At 45.3% G+C, this 20,947-nt stretch overlaps 1 protein-coding gene across 2 annotated transcripts in view; it reads left to right on the forward strand.

The window, feature by feature from the left end:
- The first annotated feature begins 655 nt into the window (after positions 1-655).
- LOC149350471 (neural cell adhesion molecule 2-like) overlaps positions 656-20,947 on the forward strand; it is a 425,822-nt gene continuing 405,530 nt past the window's right edge. For both annotated transcript variants that reach the window (XM_089576882.1, XM_089576883.1), the window contains exon 1: positions 656-784. In XM_089576882.1, the coding sequence (XP_089433008.1) occupies positions 697-784 (88 nt within the window). In that variant the 5' untranslated portion in view covers positions 656-696. The remainder of the gene's footprint in view (positions 785-20,947) is intronic.

Genomic DNA, 20,947 nt, shown 5'->3' on the forward strand with positions numbered 1-20,947 from the left:
TTGCCTTCAAAATAAAGACGCCGGTGCCGAAACCGACGTCACGACCGCGCGCGAAACGCATCGTATACGCGCTGCGAGGTGACAGCAAGGTAGCCCGAAGAAGTGATGGAGGTTAACGGCGCCGGAGGCCCGTGAAAGGAGGGTCGCCTGCTGGGATCCGCTTTGAATGGGAAAGCAGTTTCCATGGCGGCCGCAGCGCGCCACTAGCGGCGCGCTTAAGCGCCGGGCGGCGAAGCCCAACTCGGCCGCTGCTCTTTCAGAAACGGGCCGTCTCCTCTCGGGAGCAGCTGAGCGGAGCCGATTCTCTCCCGGTGCAGCGAGCCCGCTCCCCAGGCCCTGATTGCGTGGGAAGTTTGAAAAGTGCGCCGGTTCGCCCGCCCGACGGAGTCGCTCTGCTCGAACTCCCGCACAAAGGAAGCCTTCTGCCGCGCTGCCTGTCTCGAAAAACAGGTACCTAGAGGGCTGTTTGCTCGACGAGTGAGTTTCTCAGGTTTTGAGACAGGCGCGTAAATATTTTCTTGTTGTTCGCGTCACCCCTAAAGTTAATATATGTAACGCACCGTGTGCTGCCGAACTGCGGGTCGACAGCCCGCCTCGTAGTGACGATGCGGCTACTTTGCTTCAGGCTCGGCTTTGGCGCGTGAACATTCTGGAACTGTGAACACTGCGCGGTGGACCGTACCAGTTTTTGGTGGAATGGCACCGCGCGCTTCGGTGACTCTTGCACAATGGACTTGTTTGCTACTGCTCGCCAATCTGGGAGGCGCCGGCCGTCGCTACGAAGGTAAGCATAGCCTGATTGAATGTCCTCTTCTGCAGCTGCGACAGCTGGCGCGCTCCTTTCTTCGGAAAACTTCTGGACTGTTTCCTTCACGGTCACAGTTTCAAACCAAGTTTTGGAGCTGTGACAGTGTTTTTTTTTTTCTTTTTCAGGAATGGTTTGCACTGAGTGGCGTACGGTCGTTCCACGAACCTTGAAAAAGAAATCAGACTTCCGTTTAAGTCGGAAAACAAAAGAAAAAGAACACTGGGGAGTAACCTTCGAAGGTTTGGTGCCTCCTTTCCAGGTTCACGTGGCTACATTGAACCCATCACGCTTTTCCGGGATAACGCAATGGCTGTGCGAAAAGATAACTTAACTTGGTTTCCACTTACTGTGTTAAACACTCTCGAGTGTGCGTACACTATTGTTGTCAGGAGCATTCCTTTGCTTCCTTGACAGCAGCTCCTAAAATTAAGGAGAGTTATTTGCCGATAGCATAAAGTTCGGCCAGTTGCGCTGGTCATTTAGCTTGACAATGCGCATTTAAGTCATCATTGAAACCGGCTCAACAAGCGTGAAAGCAAACTTCGTCAATCCGACGTTTGCCAACAGCTCGCCATACCAGAAGAAAACGCTAGTCTACTCCTGCACACATACCCAGATAAGTTGATCACGATGTGGTAGTACGCGTGCTTAGAGCATGAGGGAGGCTTTCAGCTTCAGATTTCTTTTATTTCTTCTCCTAGGTAAAGGCTCGAACGTACGCATTGGTAGACTGGCGTGCCAGATTAAATATGAGTGAACGGACCACAACACATGCAGGGCCGCTAAACAAAGGAGTACTAATCACAGACAACGACGGGCGCGGCGGATAGGCCGCTAAGTGGGTTGGAATGTGAGTAATTGGCTCCCAGCTTTGGTATCTCAGTCGTGCAGCGTGTGCTGTAATTGTTACTGGGACAATATTGTCGCTCTGTCGCGCAAGTTAGGTTCAACCATTCACAGTTTTCAGGTGTGTTCTCGCTAATTAACTCCCTGCAAAGAGCGCAGTTTTTGCAAAATGGTTAACCCTTTTACTGTAGCAAAAGGACGAGCCTCTGACGTTTAGCTATCGGTGTATTTGGGCACTAGTGTTCTTCAGTACAAAAAGAAGGTAAACAAAAAATAGTAACGCGACTGCGCTGACGTCGCTTATTTTCCTCAGCTTTAGCAACTCTACCACCAATCTTTTATTGGCGAGAAAAACGGAACGCTGCTTCATGCACAAGTAATGTTTGGCTACTCCTACATTGATTCCGGTCCCGACAGCGGCGCAAGCGGAATGAATAATGTATAAATATAAAACAAATACGAGTTGTCTCAAGTGTCAAAGGTACACAGCATGGTCATAGACAGCAGCAAATGATTTGTGGTAGTTTGAGACCTTCAATGATTAAGGTTACCCGATACGCTGTCTCATAACGAAGATGAAAGATTCGGGCTTGTTCAGAATTTACGGCAGTTATGCGAGTTAAAATGGCAGGCGAAAATCGCCGCGAAAGCAGCTTTTGATGATCGCAACCGCGCGGTGTTGAACACTTCGTACTGAAGCACCAAGAGTAGTTCGACGTAGCAGAGAAAGAAAAAAGGTACCTTTCATACACTGCGCGAGCAGGTGACGAACTAATACTAACCTTGTGAATAATACGGCGCTCTCCAGCGTGAATGATTTCTGGAGAATGGCGAAAGAACCTGAGCGAGTTACGAAACATTTAATACGATACCCCCCAAATGCTAACGACATTTTGTCTCGAACTTGTTTAAGCAAATGGAAGACAAAAACCTTTATGATATCGTAAGCATACCCTTTAAGAAACGAACAGTGAGTAGAAAAGGTGAACGTAGAGACAGTACTGAGTTATAGCTGGTTAGAGTGTCGCTTGGGCATTTGCTGGTTTTTTAATTATTTTTCTTTACATATTAGCAGAACTGGCTCTGGCTATAGAACTACGAAAATTTCGCACGAAAAAAAGGCCTGGATATCCTCCACACCAGCCCTTCTCTTAATGTGTTTCCCAAGAGGTCAGTTAGCCGAAGATTTCGACACTCAAGACGGGACTGTGAAATGAAGCATGGGAATATCCGTCGATGCAAGAAAGATGGCCAACGTGAAGGGCGTGAAAATAGCTCAATTTCTCAAAGGGAAGTATGGGAATAATAACGTTGCTGTAAAGCAGCAGGCTTGGGGCTATTATATTTGCTGGACAGCTGAAAATGAAATTACTTGCATTTGCGTTTGGAACTGGAAACGGTGATGAAGGGAAACAAGTCAAGACTCGAAACAGATGTCTCAGCCCCCACCCCACGAAGCGCGACTTAACTACTTCAAAAAATGGGAGCTTTTATTATAGGTGGTTCCTGGAAAGGGGCGTTTAAGATATTGTTAATAAATTTACAGCGAAGTTATTGTTACTGAAATTGTTCTCATTTTCTTGGAAGAACAATAACAAAGAGTACACTGTGCATCAGAGATGCTAATTTTTGGCTTTCTATGTAAACTTTGCCACAAGAAGTGCTTTACTGTGTTTATGGTCTGTTCTTACCGGGAGCATAGAAATTGCTCAAGCCAACGCAAGTAGAATAATTTGGCAGTAGTTTGTGAAAAGTCATTTTCGTAATGCTACACTTCTTTGGGGCTAAAAATGCGTGGCATCCTTTCATGCTTTGGCTGTTGGTAAAGGGCTCGGTACATAGGTATGTTTTATAGCGATTTCAATTCGACTCATTCTAATTAAGTTCACTTTGTTTCGCATGTTTCCAGCAGCGACCAAAGCATGTCAGCGGGGCGCGCTCTTTTAACGTTTCCACATTGTAAGCAGTAAAAAAAAAAGCGGGGGCCGTCTGCGTATGAGTGCTCCTCGTATGAGTACGTCTCACTCAAGTCGAGTAGCCCGAAAGCCCTTTTCCTCCGCGCATACTTGAATAAAAGGCGACGAGAAAGAAATGACAGCAGTGAAAAAAATGTGGCAGCAGGGTACGCTGTCACCTTTTAATTTTTAAGGCTGGCACATTTCCAGACGACCTTAAGAAAGGCAAGATAATTCCCATCTACAAAAAGGGTGACAGATTACGGCCACGCAACTACCGACCCGTTTGCTTATTACCTTTCTTCAGCAAAATTACTGAAAAATTAATTGAAAAACGTTTAACTAACGACCTCAACAAGTTTAGCATCCTCTCGCCCATCAATTTAGTTTTCGTGAAGGTTTCTCTTCAGAGCTTTCCCTTATTACACTTACTGACTAACTAAAGAAATGCATCGATGAAGGGTTTTACGCGGCGTCCGTTTTTGTTCATCTAACAAAAGTCTTTGTCACAATTAATCCCAATATTATTTTTGCTAAACTAGAGGAAATAGGCATCTGTGGACCAACCGCTATTCTGCTAAAAAGCGACTTACATGATAGAAGCCCAACTATTTTCACCTTAAACACCTTTCTAAGCCACAGATTACTAATATAGGCGTGCCTCAAGGATCTATCCTCGGTCCACTTTTATTTCTCATATATATTAATGTTCTACCCAAGTATCTGTAATCATCAAGGTGCATTTTATATGCTGACGACACTACCATCTTTTGATCCCATACTGGCATTTCATGTCTCATTTCTGAACTTAACTGTGATCTTCAAAATGTCCATCGATAGTGTAACAACAATATGGTTCCTATTAACCCCTCTAAAACAAAATTCATGTTATTCAGCTCACATCAGCGAAAGTTATCCTCTATTCCGTATATACTATTGCAAGACAAAGCATAATACCATCTGACAGTTCTACATTCCTTGGTGTTCATTTATATAATCATTCGAAGTATCATGACCATATTGCTTATGTAAATAAGGAGATGACACCTGGCATACTTATTCTTATCAAAGCACGCCCTATACTTTAGCATTGACACATTGATCGCGCTGTATAATTAATTTAACCACAACCACATAACATACGGCTTAACATGTTGGCGAAATACGTACCGCTCTCGCCTTGCTTCCACACAGGGAACTCAGAAGAAAGCCGCAAGAATTATAACGTTCAGTCCGCGCATTGTTGATGCTATATCTCTACCCTATATGAATAATATCCTAACTGTTTGACAGCTCATTCAATTTCATTTGGGTATTAATTTTCTTCTTCAAGCTCATGAACAACCAATTACCACCTGTTCAGTTCTTGTCATCTAACCTCAACAATTCAAACATTACCCGGTTCACTTCTTAAAACAATTTACTCCTATCCAAAGTTCGTACTAACTATCGTAAGCAGACTGTTCCGTTTTCATCAGTAGCATTATGTAACACCTTACCTCTGAACATTAAAAATTCCCGTACACTACCTAATTTAAAAAAAAAATACACTAAAACAACACCTAAGAGCCATTAGTTAACCATTAGCTTCCTCCATTTTTGAAAGTTCATGTTCAATGTGTCCGATTGTGTGTATTCTGTTCCAAACTCACCTTTCATTCCTAAACAATGCTGCGCATCGTTTTAGTCACCACAAGGTTATTCTGTAGAGGAAGTCCCCTTTCAGTCGTCCACTATGGGACCTCCTTCAGCATATCAATCTGTACTCATAAACTGAATGACTAGTAAAAGAATTCTGATACTGATTCCGAGATGCAAGTTGGGACCCGATTCTGGAACAGTTTTCTGCGACATTCAGCGCAGCGGGTCCCTTGCTTGAACCGTATTTGTCTGCGTTAAAACCGGCACTGAGGCCGGTTTATGAAACAGTGCGGCCGCGGAAAGTGCATACACCCTGATTGCATCTTGGAGGAGAGGACAGCGTATACGCCTCGCCAGATTCCGTCTCGGGTTACGCTCTCGCATGTAATCAGGCGCAGTGGAGCGGTGACTATCGAGTATCTTGCTACCGTCCCTGAGATGAGATCGCGAGCTTGATTGCTTCGCGCGACGATGTCATTACATTGCAAAACAGGGACCGAAGGGGTATTGTGATATCTGTCAGCACATTACAAAACTCTTTGGGGTTATAAACAGTCCGTAGGAGGATTTCCTTAACGGACCCGTGCTTAAAGGGTCAGTCTACTCACCGAGATGAGTGTATAAATAATGGCATATTCTGGTAGTTGGCACCCTATAACATCAATAACGAGGGGTCTGCGCCCGGTTTAGGCAGGAATTTATATTTTATTTCGGCGTTAAAAGTCGCGTAAAAAAGCATGGTGGCGACCCCAAACGTTCATTTTGTTCAAGAAAGTGGTAGTCTTTTTTTGTAGAAGCATAAGTGAATATACTACGTACCATTTGTATGCCCCAATGTCAGAGAAACGCACGTTTTGTTCTAGTAAACTGTAGAGGGCGTACCGCTCGCTTTTTCTGTAAATCACATGAATATTTATAGTTACACGTACGCAAAACGCAGGCACATTCCCACTTTTAGTTCAGCGTATGCTAGCAGAGACGCAAAAATAAACAGCCTATAGTGGCGCCATCTGGTCGTCAGGACGGGAACCATTGCTGTAAACAAACCGACTCTCCACTTAAGCCTAGGAACGGCAGAATCGTCACTCTAATTATTAAAATAAAGCAAATTTATCTCTTATATGTTTTCTTATAGGCGAGATGAGACGAAGCGAAAGACAGGCGCCCCATTTATGGCCAGTGAACGCACTGAAAAAGGCAGCAACAACGAGAATTCAGTCCGAAGCGAGAGGTCCGGCTTCGACGGGCGCCGCCATGTTTGTCGCCGCGCGGCGGAAATCCAGATGGTTGCCAGATGAGACTACCATCTCATACAGATGTGTTCCCACATTAATAAATTCTATTTTAAAATGTTCTACCGCACTTCTTGGCACCACAGCTGGCTAAACGGTAATTTGAGTAAAGAGCTATCGGTTGCCGCAAAGAAAATATGGTCGATAAAATTCAGTAGACTGACCCTTTAAAGCACTGATCAGCTTGACAGGTCCTTGTTGTATAGGCTAGTGAGCTCAAAGTAAGCGGCGGAATTGATTTCTAAGGCAGGACATATTCGTTTTCATGTCGTTCGCGTTTCATTCATTTTCACTTAGCTGTCCTCCCTTGTACTTCTAACACCCGGACTGTTCGGACGCGGAGCGGTGGCTTTACCTAAAACCGATGTGGAATGGACTTCCCGCACAAGTCAACAATGAAGCGCAAATTTCACGCTCGGAGGTGCACCATGCTTTGCAATGGTCACGCACACCGTGAGAATTCGCCAATGTACAGTAACGTCACAGAGACCTGTCACATCGTTCGCCGCGAAATCTTTAACGATGATAACTTAGGCTTAACGATATACGCAACGGGACGCAACGCAACGCATGTTTAGGGAACGAAGGCTGTTCGTGGGTGGGTTCCTACTAGTGAAATCGATAGCCAGTCTTGATATATACGGATCCGGAGGCAAAACATGGTGGCTGCGTCGTACTTGCGAGTCACGCAATTCGTCGATCCACTTGTGTGGTCATCACATAAGCCTACCCGCAAATGTCGAATTTATTTGTTTATTTACGTACCATGAAGGCCCTCGGAGAGCATTACACAAGATGGGGGGGGGGGGGGGGGGGGGGGGGGACCAGCTTACATGAATGTGGCATCACAAGAAAGAACAGTCAACAGTCTACATGTAATAACACTGAGAATCAATATTTTTCACAACGAATACTCAGTTGTTAATATGGGAATGTTTCAATGGCGTTAACGACGGAGGAATGGTCAGAGATCGTAGCTAGCAAGCTGTTCCAGTCTGAAATAGCAAGAAGAAGTAGCGAATATTTAAACGTTGGTGCGTGCAATGATAGAGTTTATCTAGAAAGCATTATCCACATGTGATGATATATGGTATGCCGGGCGCAGAAAAGGTCCACGAAAGGAAGAGGAACCATAATACAGTTTATGCATTACAGAGAGGCGCGCATAGCGCCGTCTGGTATGAAGGGGTAATAAATTTAAACGTTCTGTCATGCTTGTGACGCTAGACAGAAATGAGTAGTTGTGGGCGTGGAATCTAACTGCCTTGTTTTGCTGTGATTTAATGGAATCGGTTAAACAAGTTTGATAGCGATATCAAATGATGGATGTATACTTCAGTTGAGACCTTACAAGCGTAGTGTAAGCGAGAAGTTTAGTTTCGGTGTTAGCTTGGTGGAGAGTTCTTTTAAGGAAATCAACAGTTAAGATGCTTTATTAATAATGTGCTGAAAGTGGGTGTTTTCCCCTCATGGCATTAAATTACCTTAGAGGCTTTCAAATGGCTTGCACCGTTAAAAACCAATCTGCTGGCAGATTTTCTGGAAAAAATGCACGAAATTTATCTTGTGTACATGCTTCATGATTAAATCAGCGCCCGTCTAGTTGCCCGTTACAAGTAACCAGTACTCATGAGCTGGTCAGTCACGAAATGTCTAGGTTATCTTACGCTTTTATGTGATGGCATTTCGAAGAGCACGAACTACTTCATATTTATCATGCTGTCTTTCCTCTTTTTGTAAATTTCTGGGACACCATTCTACTGGGAACTGTGCAAGCACCATGACAACCCCGTCGAAGAATCTCGAAAACGCTAATAGAAAACAACCTGGTGACAACAGGAATGTGAAGCGCATAGTCTAGAAAGCAGTGACTGGCTTGCTGCTCATTCACAAAAAGAAATCCATAGATATGGATAGAATTCTTCATGTATATGACCTCCCTCACCACAAGTGTGACTTTGCAGTCTTTCGGAGGCGTTATTGTGCTGTCACGTTTGAGAGGCAGGAGCTATCTTTCTCACATTTATCGCGTGCTTATTTATCTCATTCCCACTCGCCAGCAAACGTCGTAGCGCTCAAGCAAAAATCACTTCTTTTACATGTTAATCACACGAAACAAGCGGACTGAGAATTTTAGACGCATGCTTCTTACAAGTTGATTAGTTACGCCAAGCCACCAGCACAAATGGGCCACTCCGCCAAATGGTCATATAACGTGCACAGACGCCACCCTAGCAGATGTTTACTGCCTAGGGGAACCTAGAAGTGATACTAAATTTAAGGGGCTTCGTTCTTAGAAGAGCCAAGCACTGTGAATGAGCACGGCCAGCATTATTTTGTTGACTTCTGCTAAAACCCATTCGATTTTTCTACCCCGCGCCGCCGATGTCCGCTTAAGGCGTCTCTTGTCGTGTGCTGCCTTTATTTTCTTGCTGGGCTGCCTTGTTTATTGCCCAAAACGTTCCTGTCTTTGCAGTCACTCGAAAAGAACCGCCATTTAACGCGCAAAGCGTGGTAGCCATTTTCGCTTGCACAACTCACACAGCTTCTTAACCATTGAATGTGAAACTCGCACTCTTTGCATGATACCAAGACTACATTCTGCCATTTACCGGTGATATTTTTACACCACACGGAGACTGCTATTTCTATCTTGCAATATTTTGTGATGGACCAAACGTGTTAGGTACGATAATTTCTGCCAAGCATTTTGCTTAGCCGTTTAATACTACAGAAGTTGCGGAAGTTTCCTAGGTGGTCTACTGTTGTGGCCTCCCCTTGTTGAGGGAGCGTGTGTGACTGGGAATAAAATGAGTCGTGTATAATGACAGCACATAACTGTGACATCTGGGGATATTAAGGCGAGAGCCTTCAATGGCTCATATTGTCGTCCGTTAACAAAGCGTGTCACATGCGTTTAACTCGGGAACTAAAAAAGGTAGAAACCAATGGTTGCTTCAGATAGAGGAGGAAAAAATGAACCTAGAAGCCAAGTTTGATGATTTTAGGTTAATTAGTTAATTAATTATAGGCAAAAATGTCCAAATTGTGTCGAAATAGCGTGAACGTCGATATAGCCACGGGAACGGTGTGAGGTCACATCCAACGAAAGTCGTCACGGCATAGTGAAAATTGTCACAGAATGGTCGGGAAAACGTCGGATTTGTGTCAAATTAGATGTAGAAATGTGTAATTAAACGTAATTAACACTTAAGATTCCCAAAAGATGTACAATTCGAGTATCAATATAGCCACGGGAACAGTGTGACGTCACATCGACCGGAAGTCGTCACGGCATAGTGTCCTCAGCTGTCGACTCTCAACACTTTAGTTGCCAAAGTGTCCGCGATATTTTTGGGGAAATGATTGGCGCTGCGCAGCTGCGACACGCGAACATAGAGTTTCGCGTGTAGTAGGGGTTATCACTAGAGCCTCCATGCCGGAAAAATCTTTCTGAGCGTCTGTCCCTCCGTCCAGTTTCAGAGAAGAGGGGAGGGGGGGGGGGATGGAAGACGAAGAGAGGGTGGGAAGCATAGTTTGGCGGACGGCGGAGAGTGAAGAGCGGGTACCGCATGTCACACTGTGACTGCTGGATTGAATCGGGAGAGTAGAGCGGTGGTGTGGCGTGTCACACGCTGACTGACGTACTGGACCACGTCACCCGCTTGCAAGGTTTGAAGCTGTCACTTGCAGCGGCTGCTGCGTCCTTGTGGAATTTGAATGCTAACGCATACCCTATCGCATCAGTCGTATTGATCGTCTATAATTTTTTAAATGTGCGGTGCCCGATATCTATCTTGATCGATATGTTTCTCAATATCTTGATCAAGCTTGAGGCGCTCGATGTGCTCCCCCTGTGGAAGACAAAACAGTCAAAGTGCTGGATCCTTACGACTCCGATGTCACGTGCTAATAAAGTCTTCGTAAAACTAACTGTTGTGCGATAGACTCCAACACTGTAGCACGTTCTCTGGCTAAAAACTATCAAAGAAACATGCGCTGAATTCGAAATGTACGCACCATATTTGCCGAATCGAAAGCAGCACCAGAGTTTTAAACTGGCACAACAGTATTGTTAAACGGCATTCTGGTTTCAATAACTGCTCGTACATGCATACTTACGTGTGATTAGCGCCGTAGCCCACGCGTGCTATTAGTTCAGTCCAGACCATGTGGCACGAACACCATCAGTGAAATATGCATCCGGAATGCACTTTATAATCCATTTCTTTTGTACGATGATGGCGATGACTTGATTTTTAATGGCGCAAGGGCAACTTTGGCCAAATATCGCCATGTCAAAAGGCGTTTTTGTCGACTCAAGGTTAGGTCAAGATTACTTTTTTTTTTGTAAATAACTCCCCCTAGAGAAGCCCATACAGCATCAGACCAGGGGAAAGCCACAGTGAAAGGCAGGGGAGAGCGGAAAACCGATGAATCCCGGAGGCACTGGGGTTCGAGCCCTCCACCTGCTCCATACGAGGTAGATTTTCACATGACCGAGCTATCTCTGCGCCTTTGTTTTTAAAATACGAATTGTTATGTTGCAATCTTTCCTTCCGTATTGCTGGAGCCCTACAATCGGCAATGTTGCCTATACGCTGTCTTTCCAAAGCTTGGCAGCATTATGAGAGGCACAGCCGACGTCAGCAGATCAGGCGCCGAATTTTCAAAAGTAGTTTTACAGAATAACCGTTCACGCCCATGAGTGAGCAAATGCGGCGGTCACGATAACCGCGGGGTACCACGGTGGAAGTAACGACCAGCCATGGACCATCCTGAAGTGGAATGAGTTCTAAAAATTCGGCCCCTGATGTGCTGACGCCAGCTGTATAGTTTCTACAACATTGACAGAGTAATATAATAAGGTGTGGTGTCCGGAAGGTTAGCACTGTGAATTTCACGGTACGTGCATTACATAAAATGTTTTCGAAGTTGGGCAACGTACAGGGGCCGGTAAGATGAATGCGCTGTCTAATATAACACTATAAAGGCCACATCCGCTCTTCGAGGGCGCGGAGAGGTGGTGCGCGTGAGAAATCTTTTCATTTGGGAGCGAGCCATATGTTCGGTAGGCAGTTTCGTAACAGCGTTTGCTTGTGGTGACAGAGCAGGACATCGCGCACAAGAATGTCCCAACATTGCTGACATCTTGCGTCCCCAGAGCGCGCACACACACGCGTGCGTTGTTTTAGGTTGCGCCAATACGTGACGAGTGCTGCAGCTTGGGTAACCCGTCTATATGCGTCTTATGAAACGGCGTTCTTCAAGCTAAACGTTAGAGCAAAGTATATTCGTATCGATATCCTTTCTTTCGGTTGCTGACCCAGTACTGTCGGGCGTTGCTGGCGCAGATAAACAAACCAGCGTGAGGCTAACCATTTCCAACGCAACAGCAAGAGTGAACTCTCTATAGAGACAAGTTTGTATCCACCTTGACACGAGGAGGCCTTGCTATTGTTGCCAACGACATGTAGTGAGTGAGAGGGAAAGAAAAGCTGCGCTTTTTGTAAAGTCAGACGAGTCCGCACACACCCGCATCGCTTGCACCTCTGCCGCTTTTTTTTTTTTTAAGCCGCCACTTTTTCACCGCGCAGCCGTCCACCCTAGCGCCTACAGCTTCAAGTGATCGGCTGGAGCGCGAAACGTATGTCTCCGCGATTCAAAAAATACACACCAAGAGGAAGCATACAAAGAAAGCGAGCGACGCGTTCTCTTTTCTCGTCGGGGGCGCTTTTTCTTCTGCTGGGCTCAGTGGCGTCATTTATCAGGGTCCTCCCCCTCCAAGTCGGGAGGCGGTGGGGAGGGGCGTTTTGATCAGCGACCGCATGTAGACGCATGGCCAGTGCGCGCCATTAGCTTTCGCCGCGGCGACGTTGGCAAAGATAAGCGGCGCGGCTCGAAAAACTCGATGGGCCTTATGGTCTCTTAAAGCCGTAGACCGTCCCGTTATCTCGCGCGCTCGCTAATTGAGGCCACTTGTCACTGCGGACATTACGGTCAAGATCGCGCGTTAAAGCACGGCGCGGAGGCACCACCGGCGGGGGCTTTGTGTAGTTAAGCAGCACGCCATGGGAAATACTCTCCGCACAAGCGGGACGATTCGAGACGAGCGCAGTTTGCACGAAAGCAGGAAGGAAAGCAAGCTGTCCTTCCGTAATTGAGATGTGGACACTTTCGGGCGAAGAGGGCAAGACATGCAACGCTTGCTGCCACTGTGCGTAGGTATGCGATGCTTTGAGTAGCACGTTGCTGTAAGCCTCTCAAGACGGATCGGACAGCATTTCCCTACTTTATCTCTGGGGCAAAAAATTCGGACGAATTTTGCAATTAATGCGCCTTGTCAGCCGGCTTGACAGGCAATAGGTGTAATATTAAACAAAAAAAAGTGCTCTGCAAATTTACCGTGGCTGGAATTAGAGCGTGCTTTCATATTGCTCGGAAATTTCACGGATTGTAGTTTCGCGCATATGCGACGTAAAGGACCTACTGGGTGCAACTCATGGCCAACAGCTGGTTTAAAGGGATATTGAAGATGAATTAAAGTTGCCCTGTATTGATAGATTAACACGTTCTGATAACAAAGATGCTGTAGTTGTCCCGAAAACGGAGCTTTTATAAGCCAGAAAGGGTAAAAAAATAAATAAATACCGGTATCGTCACCGGGATCACACACAGGGGAAAGCAGAGAGCTGGTGAGAAGGCGAGAAAGGTGGAAGAGAGGTGGCGCGACGGGGAGCGGCTGCAGATGGACAGCAAAAACATCATGGTATCCGGGCCAAACCCATACAACCGCTTACTGCGCTAGCACTTATAATATCATTCCTTAGTGGCTCATCTAAGCCATGACCGCGCTGTACTAAGACAGGGAGCCCTACAACTAACGTTGACTGTGCACTATGGTACAAGGCAGTTATTGTTCACTGATGACAGAGGTTTCGGTTTATAAAACCAGCACTGTCGAGAACAAACGGCCAACATTACAAAGTTCTTCGGCACGAATATGAAAAGGCCCTGTCGTGTGAAAGGCAGAAACCCGACTGCAAACGGGACGTGGAAATTTCTTAGCTGCCGGTACTTTTACAGCGCAGCTGTTATGGACAGTTTTTTAGATGAGTGGCGATCATCGTTGAAGCCTCGAAGCAGATGAGGGGGAAAGCAGAGGCGGAGTTAAGTGGGGAGAGGAGGATCGTTAAATAGTGAGGAGGGGGGGGGGGGGGGGAGTGTGTCTCCGAGTGGATGAGATGGCACCCTGCCAGTGGCGTTCCACCCAGCTGAATTTGGTACTATCGTAATCGTTGCCATTTCCTTTAAATCTAATTTTCTTGGCAGTATATGCGTATTGTACTGCCAGAAAAACATCAGCATAGTCAGAAAGAGGCATAGAATAAATTTTTACGCTGCTGAGAAATTGAATGGGGGTGCCCTCAATGTCCCTACTTAGGCACTTTCTGTTTTTCTAGAGCACAGCTATTGCATATTGAGCGACTTGTTGATAAAATTAATGATAAGATGTTTCAATAAGAACAAAAATAGGCACTGTCGTGTTCTTGTTTCTTTCTGGAGAGTGCGGGGAGGGGTGGGTGGGGAGAAGAGGCGGGGATTGGTTCATTAAAAAATTAACGATGATCCAGTGCTCAGTGCACCGGGTAAAACTTATCATGCTGCGTTTCTGAAAAGAGTGTTATGGCACTTGCAAGAGTGATATCCGTTACCCTATAACTATTAGCGCGCCCTCGTCTGCCCGGGGCAGAGAGAAAAGTCCTAGTTCTTTAAGAGATGTAGTGCAGAAATTATGGTGCACTTTTTTATTTATTCTTCGTGCAACCAATAATAAAGCCTGTACGAAGGCGAAAAGCAAGTGTCCGACGTACGGGATCACTACCGTACAAGTTTAGGCGAGTCGCCATGGCTTATATGGCATGGCATGAAGGTTCCGAGGCGCACCCCATTTGGTCTAAAAAAAAAAAAAGAGAGAGAGCAGCGAAATAAATTAATAACGTTAAAAGGAGCAACCTTCATGAGCGAAATTCAGCAGTGATGTGACAAAATGTACGAAAAAAAATTGTTCCTGCTTCGCATATACTTTTGTAACCACTGTAACGTGCAGCGTAGCTATCACGTGAGCTCAGACTTCTTTTCTTCGCTTCCATGCATCTGAATCTCATGCCTTTTTTTTCTTTTTTTTTTCTCAAGCTGTCGAAACGGGCAGGAAGAAAAGCACTAACAAACGTAATACCCGAAGATGCCGTGTATGCCGCCTTCTGCGGTGCCGAATCGTTCCGCGTGGCCGGCAGGGTTACATTAGCTCCATTACTGGACGCACTGTTGTATCCATCGCGGATGGAGCACTGCGGCTAATGCCTTTCGCTTTCCAGTATATTTAGCCCGAAAGACGAGGGACGGTGCTCTCAGGAGGCGTAATCATTCCGCCTGGCATGTGCAAGCTCGTGAAACGCGGCGTTTGGTTAAGAGGAGGCACGCTCTCTTTAGGCTAGGTTTAATGGCTGATCTAAGGAACCTTTGCGAGCGTCTGTTGCATTGGACCAGCGCTTGAACTCAAGCACCCTATTGTTCACAGCCGCGTTGGAATTTTGCGAGAAATCTTCTCTATTAATACTAATAAAAACTTAACAACACTCTGAGTGCTCCTTTACCTCCAGGTTCAGCCACTTGGTTCACATATCTTATGCGTTGCAGCAAAAGACCACTGGATGCCTTGCCTGAAGGCTAGGGGAATTTACAGCCCACTTGAGTTAAGTTGTTTTGTTCTCCCGCAACCTGTTGCGCTTGTGAAAGGTCATTGTCCCCGTGGTGTTTATAATATTTGCTATAGAACGACGACGACGCTCCTGCAGGTGCACGAAAATAGAATAAGAGTTTAGAAAGCGCCTGAGAATAGAAACCCGGTTTGTCGCAACTATAATGTAGTGGCGTCATTATTTATTTAGCTGCGTGATAAACAAGGATTATTGTGTTTATATAAGTTATGCTGTACTAATGACAGGTATAATATACCCGAAGCCGCCACTGCCGGCTCTGCTTTGCCAGTGCCTTGGCTGCGTTTCATTTACTACCCATAATGCATCGCACTACAAGGACTCGCGATTACGTCTGGATTCACCTGCATCTTTCTATTGAAAAGTGTCTGCGGCATTACCGAGAGCTTTCAAGCTGCAAATAAAGTTTCATCAGAACCATTCCAGGCGCAAATGAACACATGTATGTTGCTTGTCTGCGGAGAGCCTAAATAAATCCCGCGTCTGGCGTTGAAGTGGAGCTTTATTTCTAAGAGTATACTTTCCCAAGTGCTCGCTGCGAAGCCTCCGTTCGCCTACTCAAAATTTTTCGCAGAATTTTTTCGTAGTAGCAGCTGTTTTTATCGGCTTGAGTGTTTATTAAGCTTTTCTTTTCTCGAAGTTTCTTTTTTCTTCCTTCTTTCTTCCTCCTAGCAGCGCTGTCTCTCTTTTCCTGGAGCCGAATCGAAGTCCTCAAAGAAGTTTAATGACTTGGCGCTTGAGGAAGAGCTGTTGATTTCGTTCGCTGTTATTACGCTCGCCCGCCAAGTCTCGAGCGAATCGAGACGGCAGAAGGGACAGTGCTCTTTGAACTCACGGTAGATTTCTCTCTTTTGCAGGTAATTGGGGGACATGGGAATTCGAATGGCTAAGACGACGTGAGAAGCTACTCCGGAAATTCTCGATTTTATTTTCTCGTTCGCCGGATCCGATGTCGCTACCTTTCGATCGCTCCTTGCAAGCACCGTAATGATGGAGAAAGACAAGTGAGCGAAAAAAAAAAGAAATCAGCAGCGAACAGTAAAGGAGCAGCATAAAAATGCGTCCTTCTAAGGTTGCTTAAAATTTGGAGGCTGAGATATGCAGTTTCTTATCTAACGTTCAAAAAGACAAGCGGAGGTGCAATGCATTCTTGAAGAAAGAAGTTATTCGCGTTGGACGTTGCATTAAAACGCGGCAGAAAATTACTGAGTACGTACGGTAACGCAGCTATAGGTTGTGTTTCACAAGTGCCCTCATTAGGCGCCACAGTGAAGCAGGCACAATGTACACGGAAAGTCAACAGTGAGCGTCACTCTGCAGTTAAAACTTGTAACGTGGCAGTGTGGCAGCCGCTGTTGGTGCTTCTAAATTATTAGCAAAAATTTTTAAATAGTGTGGAATGTTGAGGTCCAACATGCTCGTAGCGTGCTCGCGGCATTTCCAGTCATACAACTAAAAACACAGCCAAAAGCCACAGTGTGACGGCCACAACTCAATGAACCAGAAAACCCGATAAACCGACACTGCAACCTCAAGAAGCCTCTACATGGGTAGTAAGGCCGACCACATAATCCTTGTTACAAGCCACAACTTTTCACTTGTATGTTAAAAAAAAGAACTGAAATGGGCTTAGCACTTACAGGCCGTAATGGTGCAACAGTGCACGGCGCAGGAACCTGTTTATAGGGCGCTACTTTAAAGTGCACATGCGATACTGTTGTCGTGAAGTTTTCACTCAAACGTTGCGTGCGTGAAGCCTTCATGGAATCCACTGGGAACGAATACAGTGAGAGATAATGGGGAGATACAAAGGCGGGGATGTTAGCCACCCCCTACGGATGCAGTACGGAAGGCTGCTTGGAGGGAAGCGGACGCTAAGAAGTGATGGATAGAAGGATGAATTTGCGCTCAAAACGCAAAAGGCTTTTTGAAAAGCGTTATGCGCGCTTGCACGCCAGGAAGGGGCCTGCGTTGTCAAAACAGTGTGAACGCACGCTGCGAAGTGAATATTCATTTCCCTTGGTCACTGAGTTCGGCTTCATCGAAAATTTGAGGTGCTGGACTGTGGAACATTGAAATAACATAGTTTCTGAAGAACTTTTTTTTTCTAGTACATACTCTTAAACGTTAGTCTTAACTGTTTGTTGTAAAAGAAAAAAGAGACGCAGAGGGTTACTTGCAGTGTTTTTAGAATCCGACGAGCTTAAGGGTTCGAATGTATGAAGCCGGTAAGGCTTATCCACACAGCTTAGTTCCAAGTCGGAGGACGGCAGTTGCGAACGGCAGGTAGTGATGATGTCGACGACAAGAGCGAAGACCCGCGTTGCGTGTCTGTCGTTAAAAATGTACACTTTGCACTACAAAGGTAACCACATCGACAGCCCAAAGGAAACCGAAGCTAAACGACTCCACCCCCCCCCCCAAAAAAAAAAAAATAATAAAAGATTTAGTATTTGCAGTTTACGGCCCCCTGAACTCGAATAAAACTCTAAACTTGGTCACAAATAACCTTAAACCTCTATTGTAACAAAGAAACGTACTCCAAGGCTATCTGTAGCGGTAGCTCAGTGTTTAAAGCGCTCGGCTACTCAGCCTCATTCCCCGATTTCGAACCCGACCGCGGCGGCCGTGTTTCGATGGAGACAAAACGCAAAAGGCGCCAGTGTGCTGTGCGATGTCAGTGCACATTAAAGATCCCCAGGCGGTCAAAATTTTGCCGGAGCCTTCTACTACAGCACCTCTTTCTCTCTTTCTTCGTTCACTCCCTCCTTCCTCCCTTCCCTTACGGCGTGGTTGAAGTGTCCACCGAGATATGTGAGACAGATAATGCGCCATTTTCCTTCCTGAAAAACCAATTTTCAGCTTTTACTCCAAAGCTGTGCGACGATGTTAAACGAGCCATGCTACGTGTTGCGAAGTGCGATCGCCTTCGTTTTGCTAAATGTTGAATTACAACAGCGGAAAGGCTTGCAGAAAAGCGCTAAGTCTGAATACGAAGAAAGCGAACGCAAGCTAATGTTGGGGCCCACGCTGTGTTGCTTGGCGTCTTTTAGCAAGACACATCAGTGTGCGGACGGAAACAGCGAAGCTCCTGGTGTTGACGTCATCACCGGCGGTGTGCTGTGCAGAGAAGCCGGAACAGCGTTATCGGCGATTATGTCGCTGTTTCCAATGCTCGAGCAAAAAAAGAAAAAAAAGTCTGGCATGATTTACTTGCAAGCTTCGTACGTTTCAACCTCTGAACCTCATAAAATTCTCCAAAATTCGGTCGGCTGTAATTTACATGAAGAGAGAGGCAGCGCTGAATGTATGGAAAGTTCAGAGAAGCTCTAAGGCGGAAGGAACCCGAAGGAACAGGTTGCCAGCTGGCTCAGACACGAGTAGAATGGCCAGAAAAGCTTAGGAAAGCATTCAATTAACTGTTGACCTCTCTTTTTTCTTTAGGACAAAAAACTGCCGTATTTACTCGCGTAAAGAACGCGCTCGCATAATGAACGCACCCGCTACTTTTGTTCTAAAAAAGGCACAGTTTTTTTCCGCTCGTGTAATCAACGCCTCCTTCCTTTTAACATTCCCCTTTGATCATGATAGTGAATGCTAGCATGCACACTTTTCTGAACGCCTAAACAACTGCAATACTAAGCACCATCTGCTGAATGTTAATGCTACAATACCGCACCTTAGGACGAACAGCTAATAAGAATGTTCAGCGAGGAATCCGGAAACCGATAAAAATCACGCCAGGTCACTAAGGGCTTCTCTCTTCGTTGTATCATATTAAGGGTCGTAGTGAACTTGTTGCTGTTAGGCTTCGCGCTGAACACTGAATTGTGCTAGAGTGAATAGTGGTGCTCTCTTTGGATTGCATTATGGTTCGCTATCCGAGTTAGACATGTGAATTTGAGATAAAGGTTGATGACTGTGCTCTCTAGCATGAAAACCGTTTTGAAGAGTGCGTTTTGTTTTATTTAGAACGTTAGCCGTAGCTGATAAAGTACTGTATATGCATACATTCTACCAGCCTACTTTTTGTCCTGTTTTTACCGGTTCAAATTTTTTCTAAATATTTCACCACGCGAAATGAACGCACTCGCAGGTTTTCACGTATATTTTGCGAAAGAAATAAATTTGTCCATTATACGAGTAGATACGCTATCTTGCCATTATTATACACAGAATAAGGCAGCTGTATTAGACAAGAAATGTACATTTTTTGTAATGCATAAAGTTCGGAAAGTTTGAGGAGGAAAGAAACAACACTACAAACGATAAATAAATAAGCAGACACAAAAATTCACTTATAAATTTTACGCTTCTGCGACGGTGGGTGCGGAGTGTAGAAACCGATGTAGAACCGACTTTCAGCACAATGGCAGCACTGTGACGAAGTATGGAGAAAAAATAAAGATAACAAGTTTCATGACGAGACAACTCTATCAGTTTTTAGCAAATCGGAAACATTTTTCTTTTACCAGCTCAGGGAGAGGAGATCAAGATAGCCAAAGTATTTATAAATAACGCGCTTGTGTTTCTCTAAGAAGCGCCTTCAACTTTCCAATGTATACGTTAACAGCGGCCAAGGATACGTCTCTCCTCCCAAGCTCTCTCTCTCTTTATATATGCAAGGTGTTTCCCTTAACACTTTCTGGCGTTTTTAAAAACAACCTTTTTGAGTTTGAAGAGTGCTTTTTTCGGCACAACATTGTCTGCGGTGTAATGCATAAGAATACGGCTAAGATGTGCTGCCTAGCATGCTGGTTAACTAATATTGAATAGTTAACTTCAAATATTACTTTAGAACTCCTTAATCATTGAGAGGTGTGAAGCCCACAGGAAGTAATATCCATGTGAGCTTTGAAAATTTCGAAAACGCGGTTACCCTCTGCGATGTGGCGGCGCAACAAATTTGATCGATATTGATGAGTTACTTGCACTAATAAGATTCCTTTTCCAGCAAGCTTCTCGAAAGCCCATGTATTTTGGCGCGGTGTAGCCAAAATTTGTTGGGCCACAGCGCCGAGGGTAACCGCGTTTTATAAATGCTAAGAACTCATATGTATATTACTTACGCCGAGCTACACGCCTCTCAATAATTGAGGAGGCTAACAGCAATAGTTAAATAGTCGACTAATTAATCAGCCAGCTAATTAACACGTCTTAGCTGTACTTTGATGCATTATACGGCTGACAATGCTATGCCGAAAAAGCGCCCTTCTAACTCAAAAAGCCTATTTTTAAAGATTGCAGAAATTCATAGGTGAAACGCCCTGTATATACGTACAGTATATACACACACGGTTTCATGAAAAAGTATACAGCTGGGTTCTGAATCTGTGTCTCCAAAGCAAAAGAGAAAAAGAAAATAATATGCAGAGTCCTTACATTCGAGAAGAGAAGGATCGAAGTTTACAATTACGCAGAGCTTGTGAGAATTCCCGTCGAGTGCTCACGGAAGACATGAGGCGGCATGAGGTCGCCCGTTTGCGTGCACCGACCCGCGCACGGGGTACAATACTTAACGGGACCGGCTTTAAGTCCGCGTTAACCATGAAGACGTTTACGTCCGTTCACGCAGACGCCTCGTTCTGGTTATTGCTTCGCGTGCTTGCACGCTAGCCTGCAGCC

Source organism: Amblyomma mixtum, chromosome 3, assembly GCF_055824585.1.
Source record: "Amblyomma mixtum isolate Tamu chromosome 3, ASM5582458v1, whole genome shotgun sequence".
Classification (NCBI taxonomy): domain Eukaryota; kingdom Metazoa; phylum Arthropoda; class Arachnida; order Ixodida; family Ixodidae; genus Amblyomma; species Amblyomma mixtum.